Source organism: Macaca mulatta, chromosome 8 (assembly GCF_049350105.2).
Source record: "Macaca mulatta isolate MMU2019108-1 chromosome 8, T2T-MMU8v2.0, whole genome shotgun sequence".
Classification (NCBI taxonomy): domain Eukaryota; kingdom Metazoa; phylum Chordata; class Mammalia; order Primates; family Cercopithecidae; genus Macaca; species Macaca mulatta.
In genome coordinates, this window is record NC_133413.1 from 140,442,745 (window position 1) to 140,460,183 (window position 17,439).

At 45.3% G+C, this 17,439-nt stretch overlaps 1 protein-coding gene across 4 annotated transcripts in view; it reads right to left on the reverse strand.

Annotated features, from left to right (window-relative positions):
• Positions 1-652: 652 nt before the first annotated feature.
• ASAP1 (ArfGAP with SH3 domain, ankyrin repeat and PH domain 1) overlaps positions 653-17,439 on the reverse strand; it is a 395,945-nt gene continuing 379,158 nt past the window's right edge. For all 4 annotated transcript variants that reach the window (XM_077944032.1, XM_077944031.1, XM_015145993.3 and 1 more), the window contains 3 exons: positions 9,292-9,782; positions 6,548-6,670; positions 653-3,352 (listed from right to left, as the gene is read on the reverse strand). In XM_077944032.1, coding sequence (XP_077800158.1) covers positions 3,278-3,352; positions 6,548-6,670; positions 9,292-9,782 — 689 coding nt within the window. In that variant the 3' untranslated portion in view covers positions 653-3,277. The remainder of the gene's footprint in view (positions 3,353-6,547; positions 6,671-9,291; positions 9,783-17,439) is intronic.

A 17,439-nucleotide genomic window follows, 5' to 3' on the forward strand; every position in this document is an offset into this window, starting at 1 on the left:
GGTCCTCCATGCCGCAGTGGTTCTCCATAACAGAGAGGGTCTTCCGGGCAGTGGGAATCCCGAGTATGGCCTTGGCGCCAGAACCACCTGTGTGCACTCCCGCCTTAGTGATTTACAAGCCACACATCTCTTGTGTGTGAATGAATGTCTCTGAGCCTCATTTGTAAGTTCTGTAAAGCTGAGGGGTTCACGCTTCTCCTGGCTTGCAAAGGATTCAGGGGGTTAATGCAGGCAGAGTGGCTGGACCAGGTCTGCTCCACTGCGTGGCAGCACTAGCCGTGACAGCTATGTGACAGAAGCAAACACATGGCGCTCAGTCTAAGTGCTGTCCACATGGCAACATGTAAGCCTCGTGCCCCTCCACCTTCTTCCTGCTCTGTTCACATGGACAGGCACAGAAGTGGACGTGGTGGAGGCGGAAGGCGGAAGGTGGAGGACAGAAAGGGTCTGAAGGCCCACAGTTTGTAAGCTGGGGCAAGTACCACAAACTTTCATGTATCCAGAGTGATTGCTGACAAGGGTTGGAGTGACACACACAGTGCCGTGTGTTTGCTGTGTTATGTATACAGCCGAAAGCACAGCCAGAGGAAGCCTTGATTCTCTCCTGTCAGCAGGGTAGTGAACAACTCACAAAATGGCCTGATTTCAGAAGTTTGGGATCAACTGAGAATATGTTTATTTAAAAGCAATTTTAAATATTAAAAAAAGTAGAAATTAACACATACAGTACTGAAAAACTGTCACATTAAACACATGTGAAATGACAAGTGTACTGATGTTTGATGATAACATCCAGATGAAAATTCGGCATTTAACTAGTGGCACTACAGGATTCCTATACAACATGTTGAAGTTCTAGGCAATAAAAAAATAAATAGCAATTGCTGTTCAACAGTAAAATAAGATACACACTATTTGCAGAACATAACTTTCCCCTCTGGGGGAAAAAGAACTAATTTGCTATTTTTTTTCATAAGGTTCCATATCTTCAAAATACTATATAATGTACAAAATTGCAGATAGTGGCTTACTGAGTTTAAGATCAAGATCAGACTTAAACTCAACAAGATCACCAAAGGTATATCTACCGAGTTTTCCTATGTCCCATATGTCCCACAGTAAGCTGGGTTAGAGAGAACTCAAATTCCTGATGGAAAACAAAACCGAACAAAAAAACTAGAAAAAAAATGTATTAAAAATGCTGTGTAAGTTGCTGCAAAAGGGGAAAAAGAATAGACACTAACTCCATGTAATTTTAAACATGCAGCTTTTGTGTATGTGTGTTTTTTTTCTTTTAAAAAAAAAAACAGTTTATTTTGAGATCAGTGAAAAGAGTCTAGGCCACAAAAATGAAGAGCTCTTTAATGCAAGTTAAAATGTGTAAATGAATGACTGGGACACTGAGCAACCTCAGATTCTGACTTCCATCCTGACACTGGTGTGGCTTCAGTACCGAGGCTGCTAAAGCTGCCAGTCACCCCAGCATGTCAACTGGTTCCTCATGCTCTCAGTTTGGTGTGGAAATTCACATGTGCCCTGACACTGAGGAAGCAATTGCTTAAAATCACTTTCCAATAACAGCTGATAAAATATTTTGCAGGTTTGTCATGCAAGGTTTATTTATTAGGTGGCTATTCAAAGTTTGTATAGCAACCACTTAAGCAGAACTAAATTAATATTCACTAAGCACTGTAACGATGGAAGACGGCTTTTCCTAAGGGTTGGGTTGGGAGTTGTGCTTCTGTGAAATTAACATCTCTCACTCATTGCCAAGATTCTCTGCTTAAAAATATTAGTTTTCTGTGCTGTTGCCAAAATAGCAATTTAAGCAAATGTAGTGCCAGAATGACACATGAGCCTCGGACTCGGGGAACAGTTTCACTGACTGTGGAGTACAACTATTGCGTTCTTTTCCAAAATTCAGACTGATGTAAAAGACTGAAATACAGTGTTCTTAAGGATCTGATAAACATGGCTGGGATGAAAAGAAAACTTAGAGGGAAGAGTGCTTTTCACAGTGCAATTCATAGCAGCGTTCAAAAACTTGGTTATGAATTGACTTGAAGGTGGACAGAGCTTAAGACTGGAAAAATTATCTATAATTGGGGTTTAACAAAGAGCATGGGAAAAGAAACACTTGGTTTCAGCACCTGGATTCTACATACAGTAGGGAAACTGTGTGAAGGGTTGACTTTTAAATTCATCTTGAAGAATCTTTTAAAAGTTTAAATTTGTCCAAGAACAAAACTAAAGAAATAATAGAAAATGGATGCAATGGATGCTTCAACACATCTGAGGGATGTGCATTCATAACACAATGTCAATCCATACTCTTGAGAAAGCCAATGACTAGAAACAAATATTGTTGCAACCTTATAATTTCTGCTTTAATGGCAATCAAGTTTAAAAAATGTACAATTCCACTTATCCATACTATTCCTTTATAAAAGGCAGATTTCAGGTAAGCTTCTAAATGCATGCATAATGTAGAGGCTAATATTTTCTGGCAGTCCTTGGTTCCTGAAAGTTGAACTTCATATGTGTTTTAAACTTTTGTCAAAATAGTCATGAAAGATATGTTATTTTTGCATAATGAGGTAATATATCAGGGGCGGGCACTCATAAGACAGTATAAATCCACTTGTCTAAACTTGCATGAGGCTGTGTGCATTGTAAAATGCCACAAAGAGTTTTGGGTCAGTGAATATTTTGCTGAAGGAATAATACTTACATTTAACTGAGCACTTTTCTGTAATAAATACCAAAGTAGGTTTTTGTAGCTGTAAACTGTGTACACAGATAACTACAGGCTGGTCTGTCATGGAGCTAAAAGTTTCACCTGGAAAACAGAACCCACCTCTTTGCTAATGTTGCATTTTCAGTAACACAATTGAGAATACTGCATTGTTAGGAACACAGAGTCAATTCTATGCCTTTCAACGGTTGCTGGAGACCACTTCTATTTGCAAAGTCAGCAGTTCCTATACTCCTATTTTTGTTTGTTTGCTTGTAAAACAGCATAGAGAGATGCAAGTGCTAGATGCCAAGGATGGCTTTGGCAAACCAGTAAGGCGCGCCGGGTCCGAGGCTACCCTCATACTGGCGAAGGCAGAAGACCACAGGATATTTACAACACACACTATATCCCCCTCCTGAGGTGGCCCTTCCATGAGTTTCTTACTCTGTAACAGCAGCTATATACACACTGTGCCCAGGGTTACATGGAGGCAGCAGTCTTGCATGAAGGATGTGGACAATCTTAAGGTTCTGCTTTTTGCTAGTCAGACAGGATATGAACAAAGGACACTGGAAAGACCCCCTTCCTTTCAGGCTGTCCTTCGATGTGGCCAATCTGCAGGGAGAAAAGAGAGTGGTCAGGATGGAGGCAGCAGGCAGTGGCCCCATGACAAGCCCAATGGGTAAGAGCCCAGCCCAGTCTGCCCACAGACCTGGGGGTGGAATCCCAGGCTTACCCTTCTTCCCACCCTTCAGTGAACTACAGAGAGCTTAACGGTCATAAACTACATAAGGAAACAGCAAACGACAGAACTTCCAATATGCTCAGCATTCTATGTGGATCTTGCTGCACCCACACAGCAACCCCCAGAGGTGGATATTTCTTACACAGTTTACAATCTTCATTTTACAGATGAAGGGACAGTGGCCCAGAGAGGTGACATGCTCTCCCACAGGCATGGGGCTCTAGAGTCCTTGCTCTGAACCAGGGTGCCTGGCTGCCTTTACAGCTGGGTGACCTCAGACACACCTTGCTAAGTCTCTTCTCTGTAAAGTGGAGCTACAAAAATCCCTTCTTTCCAGGCTTGTGTGATCCATTTAAAAAAGAAAAAAAAAGCATATGAAAAGGCCGCTATGTAGTATCACTTGTTTTCTGGTTACTGTGGAGGAAGAATACTGTGAAAGTTTGAGACTGATGGTGGCCAGTGGCAATCTTATTGTCTGCTGCATTGGCCTGTAAGCCACAGTTACCTGTAAAAATTTTCTAATTACTTCAATTAGATCAGTATTGATTGCACTAAAGAAAATCACGTAATGGGCCTTCAACAGAAGAAACAAAATCGTGCACATTGGCTTCCAATGCCAAATCGATAGGGAGGAAGGTGGTTTTAAGAGTGGAACAGAGTCAACCAGGCCCGCCCAGCTCTCCTGAAGGCCTGCCTACCTACCACATGTGGTCTTAGTTGGCATCGTGCATGTGTGAGGTCTTTGTGAATTTCACATCACAGTTAGGATGTGTGTGGCACCATCTTTACGTCTGGCGAGGCATGTAATGGTGGCACACACAATGTTCCCTAGGAATGATGCTAGGGACACCAATGACAGCTTCCGACTGCCCTCAGGTATCTCTGCTGTAGTCATCAGTTGCTTAGCAAAGAACATGATCACTGCCTGATTCTAATAATATTAACAGATTACAAAGTGAGTTCCTCAACATCCTTGTGAGAAATGAATAATCATGTCCCATTTTTCAGAGGGAAAGTGAGGCTTACAGTAGGGACATGCTTTATTTATCCAAGGCCCACAGAGCTTGTAACTGATTCACGCGGGGGGCTTCAGACCCCACCTCCTCGTCATGAGACTAAATGGGCTCTCTGACAGGCTTCATGCCAGGGGCAGGCCCCACTCTGCTGACAGAGGCTGAAGGCACCCCCTGGGCCCCCCTAGGCTGATCCCTTTAGTTCAGGGTTTCTCAACCACGGTGCTACTGGCATCCTTGCTTGTGGGGGCTCCTTGAGTACTGGAGGATGTTTAGTGGCATCCCTGGCTTCCATCTACTAGGTGTTGGTAGCAACCCCCTTCCTTGGTCCTGACAATATTTCCAGATGTTGTAAATGTACTGGAGGGCAAAATTGCCCCAGTTGAGTCCAAACAAAATCCTTAGAGCTGTGATTAAGAATCTGGGCCGGGCGCGGTGGCTCAAGCCTGTAATCCCAGCACTTTGGGAGGCCGAGACGGGCGGATCACGAGGTCAGGAGATCGAGACCATCCTGGCTAACATGGTGAAACCCCGTCTCTACTAAAAATACAAAAAAAAAAAAAAAAACTAGCTGGGCGAGGTGGCGGGCGCCTGTAGTCCCAGCTACTTAGGAGGCTGAGGCAGGAGAATAGCATAAACCCGGGAGGCGGAGCTTGCAGTGAGCTGAGATCCAGCCACTGCACTCTAGCCTGGGCGACAGAGCGAGGCTCCGTCTCAAAAAAAAAAAAAAAAAAAAAAAATCTGACGTCACTGTTTAGGCCTGAAGGAAGAAAAGTCAAGGTGAATGTGTGTCCATGCATACGGGTGTGTGCACACATTATATACACATGTATTTCTGGGCATTCTTAGGTACTGCTGGCTCAATGGCGAGCCTCAGGTCCCTTCCTGGCAGACAAAACTGAATCCCTCTTGGCAGTAGGGGGCTCAGGCTGCCAAGGAAGGGGAATTTTCAGCCTGATGGCAGGAAATGATCAACAAGGAAAGCAGAAGAGGGGGCTTGTTCACTGTACCTTGGACTAGCCGTTCCCATCGGGACTTACTCCCTGGCAACCTGAAAATTAACAGATGTGCGGACTGCCCTCACAGGTCACTGATAGCCTGAGTACCCAGCAAGGCCTATGAGGATGCTGATGTCTTTCCCTCCTGATGCCTGGGCTGCAGGTTTTAATGTAAAAGGAGTTTTCATAGATATTTTCATTTAATCTTTTCCTAACATTACATGGAGAAGGTGTCTTGGCCTATTTGACAAAGAAAGAACTGCAGACTGGATTAAGAATGGAGCCTGAGGACTTGTCAACTGCTTAGCCTGAGCAGGAACTCCGGCCTTCTGATTCCCAGCCTGGGGACAGTGTGGAATGGTGAGCAAAGCATATAGGCTCTGGGGTCAGGGCCGATCCAGAATCTTGACTTAGCCTGCTTACTGGTTGAGGGAGCACAGGCAACATGCTCAACTTTTTTCTGCTTTAGTTTTTTATCTGAAAAATCAGAAAATGCCTACAATTTACAAGGTTACATGATACCGTGGGTAAAGCACATACAAATGTGAATTCTCTTGACCTGTCTTCAAAGCCCCATGGCTGTTTTTTTTTTTTTTCAGACGGAGTCTTACTCTGTTGCCCAGGCTGTAGCGTAGTGCAACCTCTGCCTCCCGGGTTCAAGTGATTCTCCTGCCTTGGCCTCCCGAGTAGCTGGGACTACGGGCGCACGCCATCATGCCTGGCGAATTTTTTTTATTTTTAGTAGAGACGGGGTTTCACCTGCTGGCCAGGCTGGTCTCGAACTCCTGACCTCGTGATCCATCTGCCTTGGCCTCCCAAAGTGCTGGAGTTACAGGTGTGAGCCACCGTGCCCGGCCAGCTCCATGGCTGTTTTTCTAGCATGTAATAGTGTGTGACACAGAAAATACAATTGAGAATACTGCATTCAATGGCTGTTGGGTGAGTGATACAGCTCAAGGGACCTCTTTTACTGCACTGTTTGTAGGCTCCCATGTGGTGCCTGCCAAGGCATGCTGTATGAATGTACCAATGAAGTGGATGGATTCGTACGTACCCACCACTCCTGGTCCTCTTCCCCTGTGACGATAATCACTTCTCCCTCGATGAATGTGAGCTCGTCATCGTTGTCCGCCTGGCAGTCATAAATGGTCTTCACCCGCCTCACTTTATTTTTCCCCTTAAAGAAAGAAACTGGGTTTTAATTGAAAGAATGGCCTGAATGGAAAAAAAGAGCAGCGGTTCTTTGTAAAATGGTTGACCTTGGGCAAGTAACTTAACCTGGCTGAGCCTTGATTTCCTCACCCTTGAAGGGCGGGAAGAGTGCCTGCCAGGTGCCCGGTATACTGTGTGCTCTTAAGGAACCACAGGCCCTTCCTCTCCCCCCATCATCAGTGTGGCCCCGCATTGGTGATTGGGCATCAACAAGTTATTTTCACCAGAAAGCAAACACTATGGGTAGGGATCAAAATTCAGCTTCACCAAAAAACATCAAGCACTCGGTACCCTCCCAACCCACATCAGCTTGCAGAATGACAGCAGAGTCTAAAAATGTTTTTAGGAAACATGACGTAAAGCAAAATGTGCAGCTTCGACATACTGAATGTGCAGCATAAACAAATTTGTCAGTCCCCTCATGCAAAAGAGCAAGTCAGTACATGCTGGTTAAACACAGCAGGATCGGCCTGGGGCTAGGAGAAGTCTATGTAGTTCCTAAAACAGTTTTAATTTTTGATCAGTTTTGATTTGAGCATTTATTTGTTGAACTTCCAGTTCTTTGCAAACAGAAAAGTGAAAATAGAGGTGTCACCTTCTAAGCGATGGGTTGTTTGTTTTGCACCCAGCTAATTGGCAATTTTAAAAAAAGCAAGCTGTCTGTTTAAATGTTTTGGGTGGAGTGACTCTTCCTCTCTGTCCCCTGGTTTCTCCTTTAATCACCCTGATAGTTCCAGCTGCTTTCTGAGCTCCCTTCAGGGCCTGTGCGAGTGGGCTGGAGAAGCCTGGCAGAACTGTGGCAGTGACTGCGTGAGCAACTGAGAGGCCTGTAGTGTGTTAATTTATAACGCGGAGATTAAATGACATAATAAAACTGTATAGTGTGTAGCATGAAATGAAAATTTTGCGTAAGTGGTGCTTGGGAGTCATGAAGAGTTCCCTTTTGAATACTAGAAGTATCTACCATCAGACACGGCAGCCTCCAACCTACAGGAAGATGGGTTTTATTTTTCTTAATTTAAGTATTGATATGACATACTTTTATTGTAACTTTTTTTTTTTGAGAAGGGGTTTCACTCTGTTGCCCAGGCTAGAGTGCAGTGGCATGATCACGCTCACTGCAGCCTTGATCTCCAGGGCTCAAGCAATCTTCCCGCCTCAGCCTCCCAAGTAGCTGGGATAGCAGGCATGTGCCACCATGCCCAGCTAATTAATTTTTATTTTTTAAAGAAATGGGTTCTCCGTATGTTGCCCAGGCTGCTCATGAATCCTGGGCTCAAGGGAACCTCCCACTTTGGCCTCCCAAAGTGCTGGAATTACAGAAGTGAGCCACTGCACCCAGCCTCGTTTTAATTTTTTTGAGACAGGGTCTTGTACTGTCACCCAGGTTGGAGTGTAGTGGTGTGATCACTGAACTTCTGGCCTCAAGCAATTCACTTACCTCTTCCCAAAGTGCTGGGTACTGTGTATAACAGAATGTGAGGGGGGTAGAACTGCCATGTGCAGTGGGAGAACTTTTGGTTTCCCTGTTGACTGTGCTCCCCCTCCTGGGGAGCTGGTGCCCTGGTGGGAGGGCAGCTATGTTCCAGATAAAAAGCATGTGACATCTTCCTGGAGTACCACATCTCCACAAAGAATGTGAGGAATAAAATCACTTATATTAAAATAAAATTGATATACAGTAGGAAACACTTCATGAAAATGACAGAATATGAGATTTCTACAAAATTCTATGCTATTCTATTATATCAAGAGCTCTATCTCCAATTCCTTTAGGAAGATGCAGTGAGAAGGTCTGACTCAGCAGATACTCAGGGAGCCAGGCGCAGTGGCTCACGCCTGTAATCTTAGCACTTTGAGAGACCAAGGTGGGAGGATTGCTTGAGCCCAGGAGTTCGAGACCAGCCTGGGCGACATGGCAAAACCCCATCTCTATCAAAAATATTAAAAAAAGCCAGGTGTGGTGATGCGCACCTGTGGTCCCAGCTCCTCAGGAGGTTGAGGTAAGAGGATCACCTGAGCCTAGTAGATTGAGGCTGCAGTGAGCTGTGATCGCACCACTGCACTCTAGCCTGGGAGACAGAGCAAGCCCTTCTCAAAAAAAAAAAAAAAAAAAAAAAAAAAAAAGAATACCCAGACATCTGAGAGGGAAACTGCTTTCTCACGACCCTCAGGAAAAGAAAAGTTTCATCCTCAAGGTTCCTAGATAAGAGTGACTACTTGCTGAGTGGTCTAGGTGCCAGCCAAGTGCTACTCATTTGTCACTGTATTTAATCATCTGTGAGCTCAGATGTTATATTAGCTCCTTTTTGTATGTGAAGAAAGTAAGGCTCAGAGAAAGTAACTTGCCAAGGTTGTACAGCTATGTTAGGCACTGAAGCCAGGACTTGAAGCCGTCTGCTGGAGCCTAAAGCCTGAGTTTGTAACCCACAGGCTCCAATCCACCATCATGCTTGAACCAGAGCACATAAGGGTCAGGTGAGCAAGCTCTCGCTTTTTCTTGTGTAAGTTGGAGCACTCGCCCTCCCACCAACTTGCAAAGTGCGGCATAGGGTTCCTAAGGGCCTGAACACTGGTCCCACCCACCGTATTGATTTTTCTGGGCAGTGGTACAGGCGTCTCTGGCAGAGTAGGCGTGAGGTCATTGGAGTCTTCAGATGCTTGCTTTTGGATGGCATCTCTGGACTGCACATTTGGGGACAGATCCAATGGGTGTGACTTCGGTGTGACCTCAGAGGGTTGCTGAGCCTTGGGTGAGACATCTCCAGTCTGGGATTTTGCTAGCAGGTCTCCCAGCTGTGGTTTGGGGGGAAGGTCCTTCATCTGTGGTTTGGGAGGTAAGTCTGAGAGCTGGGGTTTGGGTGGCAGGTCCCCCAGCTGTGGTTTGGGGGGCAGTTCTCCTGGCTTGGGTGGCAAATCTCCAACTTGGGGCCTGGGGGCCAGTTCTGTGGGCTTCGGGGGCAGGTCTCCAGGTGGTGGTTTTTGTGGCAACTCTGCCAACTGTGATGATTTCTGAAAGATTTCGGGCGGGATGTTGGATTTGTCTATGGAGAGATGATCTGTTTTCCTTAGTGCCACTGTGGAAGCAATCAAAAACAGGGAGGTCATTGGTGGGAAGGGCTGCTTTCCTGTCAGTCACCTAAAAGAGGCGCCATCATCATGAAGGGAACTGGCCTACAGTGAGCACTTGAAATGGATGGACTCAGGGGCCAGGTCCCCCAGGCGCTTCACAAAGACAGTGTCTGAAAGCCTGGAAAGCGCTACAATTCAAGACTTCAGGCTTCAATCATGTAAGAACAAGATGTCTACATTTATCCAGAATTAAAAAAAACACGCAGAAACAGATTGCAGAGAATCGGAAAGTACAGAGTTCTTAAGCCTAACACCTAAATGTAGCCATTTAAAATTATTTTATATAGCTCCTTTTAATTTTCCTATATATTTTCTATAGATACAACTTTTACTTGCTTTTATCTAATACCATTTTAGCAACAGTATTTGTCATGTTACTAAAAATTATTTACTAGTCACATATAATTTTGAATGGTGCATTCTATTCCATTCTACAGCTGTATCATAATTTATTATGATTTCTCCCCATTTTACATGATTCATGCAGTATGTAAGAGAAGCAACAAAAGGCTTCTTCTCTCTCTCTGTGCCCCTGTCTCTTAACTTCGGTTACATTTTGGTGATACACATGCATGTGCTATGTCTTTTAAAAACCATACAAGGGATACATACTTTGTCTGAAACTTTGCTTTTCTCCCACTTAATATGTTTAGGAGAGTTCCAAATCAGTTCTTTTTTGTTCTGTTTAATGGCTGCATAGTATGCACAGCTTAGGAAATGTATCAATTTGTTGACCCATTCCCATAGCTCTTTGCACAGCTCTTGGTACTTAGAAAACTATGGACATGTCTCCAATTCCAGTTCTACCGCTTACTAGCTGTGTGAATTTAGGCAAATTACACAACCTCTCTGTGCTGCAATTTACTCATCTCTTAAAACCCTACTTCAAAGGGTTGGCATGCAGATTACATGGGTTAATATATGCAAAGAATTTACTGACAGGTCCTGGCACGCTGTAAGCATTATGTAGTAGCACTACCATCACTGTTAGGGTTCTTTAAGGCCCTATTACAGTATTACATTCCTGTTTCACTCATTTTTGTAACTTTGGCTCCTGGCATAGGGGCCAAGCACATAGCATGCTCTCAGGGAGGAAACAGCTGACTAAGGCACACTGAGTGACTCACACTAGGAATTTGATCCTAAAAATATAATGCATTCAGAAAGACATTCTTAAAGAAGGAGAAGAAACAGATAAACCTCATGTTGTAAATGTCACAGGCTGTACTGGGGCTGTTTCTGCCCATGACCTGTCTAGTTGTATCTCTAAAAAAATCAAAATCAAGGGGCACCCTGCTCACGGGCTGGTTCCTAAACTTCAGCTGAGGTGGTTTGGCTCTAATAGTAAATTTACATCAATCGCATTCTTCTCTTGGAAGCCTGAAATTGGCTAAGAAACAATCTGAGCCAGGCAGTCAAGAGGGAAAAAGCTAGGGGGAATCCCTGCGGTGGTGGGGCTAGAAAGGCCTTGGCTGTGAGTCACACTGATGGGGCAAGAGAAACTGTAAGTGCCAGGCATGGAAAATCTTCAAAATATCCCAGCCTCTTCACCTGCAGCACCAACTCTAGGAATTTATCCTAAAACAGTGATCAAAGTCATACACAGATGTCTGTGCTACAGTGTTTGGCACAGTACTGCTTATAACGAAAAAAATGCCACCCATCTGAATGCAGAGGATTGTATGGACAATAAATAAAAATTAGTCAGGTGTGGTGGTACATGCCTGTAGTCCTAGCTACTCAGGAGACTAAGACTGGAGGATCGCTTGATCCCAGGAGTCCAAGGCTGCAGTGAACTATGACGGTGCCATTGCACTCCAGCCTGGGTGACAGAGTGAGACTGTCTTAAAAAGCAAACCAACAAACGACAATGATATGTAGCCAATAAAGATTATACTGTTGTGTAATTAATAGCATGAAAAATGTTTTTATTATGTCAAAAATATTAAACAGAAACTTTAAAAAAGAGCAGAGAAAAAAAGACCAAAGATATACACTAATTCATCAGTTATCTTGGGTGGTAAGACTTCAGGTAGTTTTTATTTTTCTTTTTAGTTCTATTGAGACAGGGTCTTCCTCTGTTACTGAGGCTGGAGTGCAGTGGTGCAATCAGGGCTCACTGCAACCTTGACCTCCCAGTCTCCAAGTGATATTCGTGTCTCAGCCTCCTGAGTAGCTAGGACCACAGGTATGTGCCACCACACTTCAGCTAATTTTTAATTTTTTAGTAGAGATGTGCATGGCCATGCTGTCCCCAGCTTCAGGTATCTAGACCCTGTCCCACATCCTCTCTCCACACTCCTGGCTTTGGTGTGACAATGTGACTGCTGGCACCTGTCTGAGACCCTTGAAGGGAAGAGGCAAGGCTGGTCAGGGCCTCAATGCACACTGGCCCAGGTGATACAACTCTGGGCAGGAGAGAGATGGGACCACAGGGCAGGGAAGGAGAGGAGACTGGCCTTGAGATGTGCTGCATGACGCAGCTTCACCTTCTTTTTTTTTTTTTTTTTTTTTTTTTTTTGAGACGGAGTCTTGCTCTGTCGCCCAGGCTGGAGTGCAGTGGCCGGATCTCGGCTCACTGCAAGCTCCGCCTCCCGGGTTCACGCCATTCTCCTGCCTCAGCCTCCCGAGTAGCTGGGACTACAGGCGCCCGCCACCTCACCCGGCTAGTTTTTTGTATTTTTTTAGTAGAGACGGGGTTTCACCGTGTTAGCCAGGATGGTCTTGATCTCCTGACCTCGTGATCCGCCCGTCTCGGCCTCCCAAAGTGCTGGGATTACAGGCTTGAGCCACCGCGCCCGGCCAGCTTCACCTTCTTAACAGCCCCGTGATGTGGATATCACCATCATCTCCATCTTCCAAGATACCGAGGGAGGCCGTGGAGCCTCCCAAGTCACAAAGTGAGTAAGGGATGGTTGATTCCTAGCCCAACGATAGTTCAGACTTACAGGAAAAGGGTTACCATTCAACCCCTATTTGTTGGGCATATGCTGTGCCCAGCACCATTTCAGGCACTTGGGACACAGCAGATGGAAAGGACTAGGCCCCTGCCTGCTGGGAGCTCACAATCTGCGAGAGGGTGACAAGTAAACATGCAGTTACCAGAGGGTGAGGGCAGGTAAGCAGGGGAAGGGAGAACAGAGTGCTGGCTGGGTGTGGAGGAAGAGAGTGACCACCAAGGAGGGTGTGGTCAGGGAAGGCCACTCTGATACTGCAAGAATAGGTCAAAAATGTGCAGGAGGTCTGGACATCAGCCATGTTGATATCTGGTGGGGGTTGGGAGAAGAACCACCGGATGGCTCAGGACAGAGAAGTGACGTGATTGAATGTGGAAGGCTCCAGTATTCTGCTGAGAACAGACTGCAGGACCAGGTTTGAAGGTTCCAGGCAGACAGGGTAGAAGGCTCCAACTGTCCAAACAAGAGATGATACTCATTTGATCCTGGGTGACAACGGTGGAGATGGTGAGAAGTGACTGGGTTTTAAATAGATGTGGAAGGGGGAATAAACAGTATTTGTGCAAGCACAGGATGTGGTGTGTGAGAGAAAAAGAGTTAATTAAGCACCTCTGTCAGGCTTTAAGACCTGAACATCTGGAAGAATGACACTGCCTTTAACAGACGGGGACACTGAGGGAGAAACAGTCTGGAGTGGAGTCAGAGTCCGTATTCCAGTTTTAAGTCGAGAAGCCTGTGAGACATTGTGTGGGGAAAAGCTCGCTCCTCTAATCGTGCTTTTTCCTCCACTCTCACACCACAACGATCATCAACACAGAAGAAAACTTCTGTGACCAAATGTGTGGGGGTCTCACCCCACCACTAAGCAGTGGACACCAGCCAGGTGTCCTCTAATCCAATTCTGACACCATCTACCTGGAGACAGCATTAGATCCCATAGCTTGAGGCTCAGTTCCCCAGAATGTTCCCACCTTCCTGCCCAGTCGCAAGCCCAGGCCTCTGGAATTTCTGACCAGTTGGCTTCAACTGGGGTTCGACTGATTTGCTAGAGTGGCTCACAGAACTCAGAGAAACACTTACCTAAGTTTATCAGTTTACTAAGAAGTGTGTGTGTGTGTGAGAATCATGGTTCACTGCAGCCTTGGTCTCCCAGGCTCAAGCTATCCTCCCACCTCAGCCTCCCAAGCAGCTAGGACTACAGGCCCGTGTCACCATGCCCAGCTATTTCTGTTTTTTATTATAATCTGTAGACACAAGGTCTCATTATGTTACCCGGCTGGTCTCCAACTCCTGGGCTCAAGTGATCCACCCACCTTGGCCTCCCTAAGTGCTGGGATTACAGGTGTGAGCCTTCTCAGGGCCACAGCTCCTGGCCCTAAGAAGGATATTTTAAAGAATAAACAGCCAGATGAACAGACACACAGGGTGAGGTCTGGAAGGGTCTTGAGCACAGGAGCTTCTGAACCTGTGGATTTGGGGGTGTGCCGCCCTCCCAGCACGCGGACGAGTTCTTCTTCACTTTCCTGTTGGCCTCCACGGGTTTAGCTTTCTAGAAGCTCCCTGAACCCAGTCTTCTAGGGTTTTTAATGGTAGCTTCATGACATCAGCATTCCTTCCCCCAGGGTATAGGGTAGGACTCTCTTAGGGAAGGATCTCAAACCCACAGTCGGCAAGATGGGAAAAGATTACAGTCCTGCCTTGGGCACATAAAGGAGGGCAGGAGAGTTTCTGTTTCCTGAGGCCTAACACATCCAGCATTACAACAAAAGACTGTAACAAGGGATGTGGACATTATGAACTAGGAACTGTGGATGAATACCAATACATATATACCTACAGCTCCAAATATATATATATATAAAACACCATAGGCTGCTCCTTGGTTTTCAACCACAGATCCCTTATACCAAAACAAATGTGTCTATCAGAACATTTGTTGTAGCATTTATAAAACAGTTACAAAAATGCTGCCACCTAAAATCTGGAGAAGTCAGTGTGGGTAGGGATGGATTTAAAGAAATAACTAATTTGTCCTATGAAGTCATACAAACACTTTCATAATTGTGTACTAACCTCACTGTTCTTTTCTGCCTTGGTCCTTATTGTTCTTTCCCGCCTTGTTCTACTGCTATTGGACCTTAGGATAAACTTGTGCAGAGCTGTTTCGCACAGAGATCAGCTGATGGTTAGCTAGATCCAGTTCCTTCTTGGGCCATTTTCCACAGGCATTCCATCCTGAGGGGGCTTCAACTCAACCTCCCAATACATCTGATCGTATCAGTATTATCATAAGGCTTATTTACACGAGGAAGCTGAACCTTACCAACGCCCCCAGTATTACACCATATTGTGGTACAATCATGGTACAATTTAGCTTCATTACAGATTAGTAAGAATGACAGAGGTATTTCCTTTGCCTTCCCAATAAAATCTCCCCTTGGCCATATAACAAATGTTATTAAGGACAGGTGTTGTTAACAATGGCCATGACTCAGTCATTTCTGGATTCAAAGTTAATTAGAGGCAGAGCCAATCACTATGTCTCATCTCACAGGATTGTACTGAGACTAGTTTCCACTGGGTGCTATTAGTTACAGCATAGCCCACCTGTCTCCTGCAGGCAGGACATGGGTGGTGTTAATTTTACTAATTAAATAGAGACAGGGTCTCACTTCATTGCCCAGGCAGGTCTTGAACTCCTGGGCTCAAGTGATCCTCCCACTTCAGCCTCCCAAAGTGCTAGGATTAAAGGCTGGAGCCACAATACCTGGCTTCCTTCCTTCCTTTCCTTTCTTTCATTCATTCGATGGGTGTTTAGAATAGTTCCTATACCTACCAACGACACTGCAGAACATGTTTTACTTTGCCCTAATCTAAAGGCACGGGCAGTCATAGTACATTGATGTAAACTGCAAGTGCCCTCAGATAACTTCCATAAATTCAGAAGGCCGTAAGAGTCCCACAGGTGTGCCCCTGAGCCTCAGCAGCCAAGACTGAGGGTCACTGCCCCATGGCCACTTCAGCCTCTATTTGTGTTAAAATTGTGAAGACCTGTTGGGTCTGGGTACAGGCCCTTTCCCAAAGCTGCATCTTAGCATTCTCTTCAGCACTGTTTATTTAGTCGGCCTGGCTCACTCTGCCAAAACCTCCTTATCTTTCCAGGCTGACTCCTATCCTTTTGCCTTCCTCCTGGAAGAGAACTCCCTCTAATCTGCATTTTCTTCTGAATTCTGCTCCTCATTGAAAGCAAACTCAGCTTATTCCAGGATACCCAGACCTGCACCTATCTCCTATAAGGCCCTTTTCTGTCTGGTGGGTTAGTGTTGTTTAACGCAACATGCATGTTGCTGCAGTGCGTACTAAAGTCCTGAGTACAGTTAGGATACATGTTTTGCATCCAGAAATGTTGGGTGCCCCATACTAGAGTTAGATGAGTGGTGGTCACACCTACATGTAGTTTAGTGTGAGTCTGCCACAAGGCCTCCTACAGCTTTCCTTGTGTCAGGTTGGGACCATTCCCTAAAGGAACTCAGATCCACTATGTGATGCCCACTGTTTTATTGATTGATTGACAGTGTCTCACTCTGTCACCCAGGCTGGAGTGCAATGGTGCAAACATGGCTCACTACTACCTCGACCTCTTGGGTTCAAGAGATCCTCCTGCCTCAGCTTCCCATGTAGCTGGGACCACAGGTGCATACCACCACACTCTGCTAATTTTTCAGATTTCTGTAGAGGCAAGGTCTCATCTCACTCTGTTGCCCAGGCTGGTCTCAAAATTCTGGACTCAGGTGATCCTCCAGCTTGGGCCTCCCAAAGTGCTTGGATTACAGGTGTGAGTCACTGTGCCCAGCCCCACTGCTTTAATCTCATTAAGAACCCAATGTTTTCCCCTATTCTGCTTAAGAGCTTTTCATACACAAAAGGGTGGTAAGAGTGTACATAGCACACTATGGCATGTTGTGTATGCTACCATTACATTTTGTCCTTTATACCCAAATATCTTTCTAAGCATCTGATCAAGGTTTATATTGATAGTGACATAAAAATCAGTGTGCTGGGAGCACACATTTGGTATCAGTGAAGCAGGATTTGTTGGAACAGCTCTGACTCACAGAAACATGTGGTTTGAGAAGAGAAAGGATAAAAGGGTGGGGGATCAGGAATCTTTGGATTCCTATGTGGCCATGTGGTCACTCGGGGTATGAAGCCACAGCTGTGTTGAGATAAGTTACTAAAGGTAAAAGTTACCAGTGGAATTCAGAGATGGATCCAACTCCCTGGGAGTTGGTGCACTGGATGCATAAAGAGATGCAAGCTAAGAAAAAAGTGAAATATTTAATACCTTGGTTATTGTTGTCCATAATGGCTAAAATAAAAGAGGGTGCTGGGTCAGGACTTGAGGCTGGACTAAGCTCAGATGTGGGTCTGCCTGAGCTCAGTCCACTAGCCTTTAAGTTACCCACAAAGGTGAAAACCATGCAGGGACAACAGAAAGTACCTCTGAGACCTGTGGTTACCAAGAAGGTAGTCAACGTGAAGAACGGGCAAAACTAAGTAACTATGGAAACTAGAGGGTAGAGTGTGAAGGAACTGCTTCATTCTGTAGATCAGTATCATCAGCTTCCTGAGGAACCTTTACTAA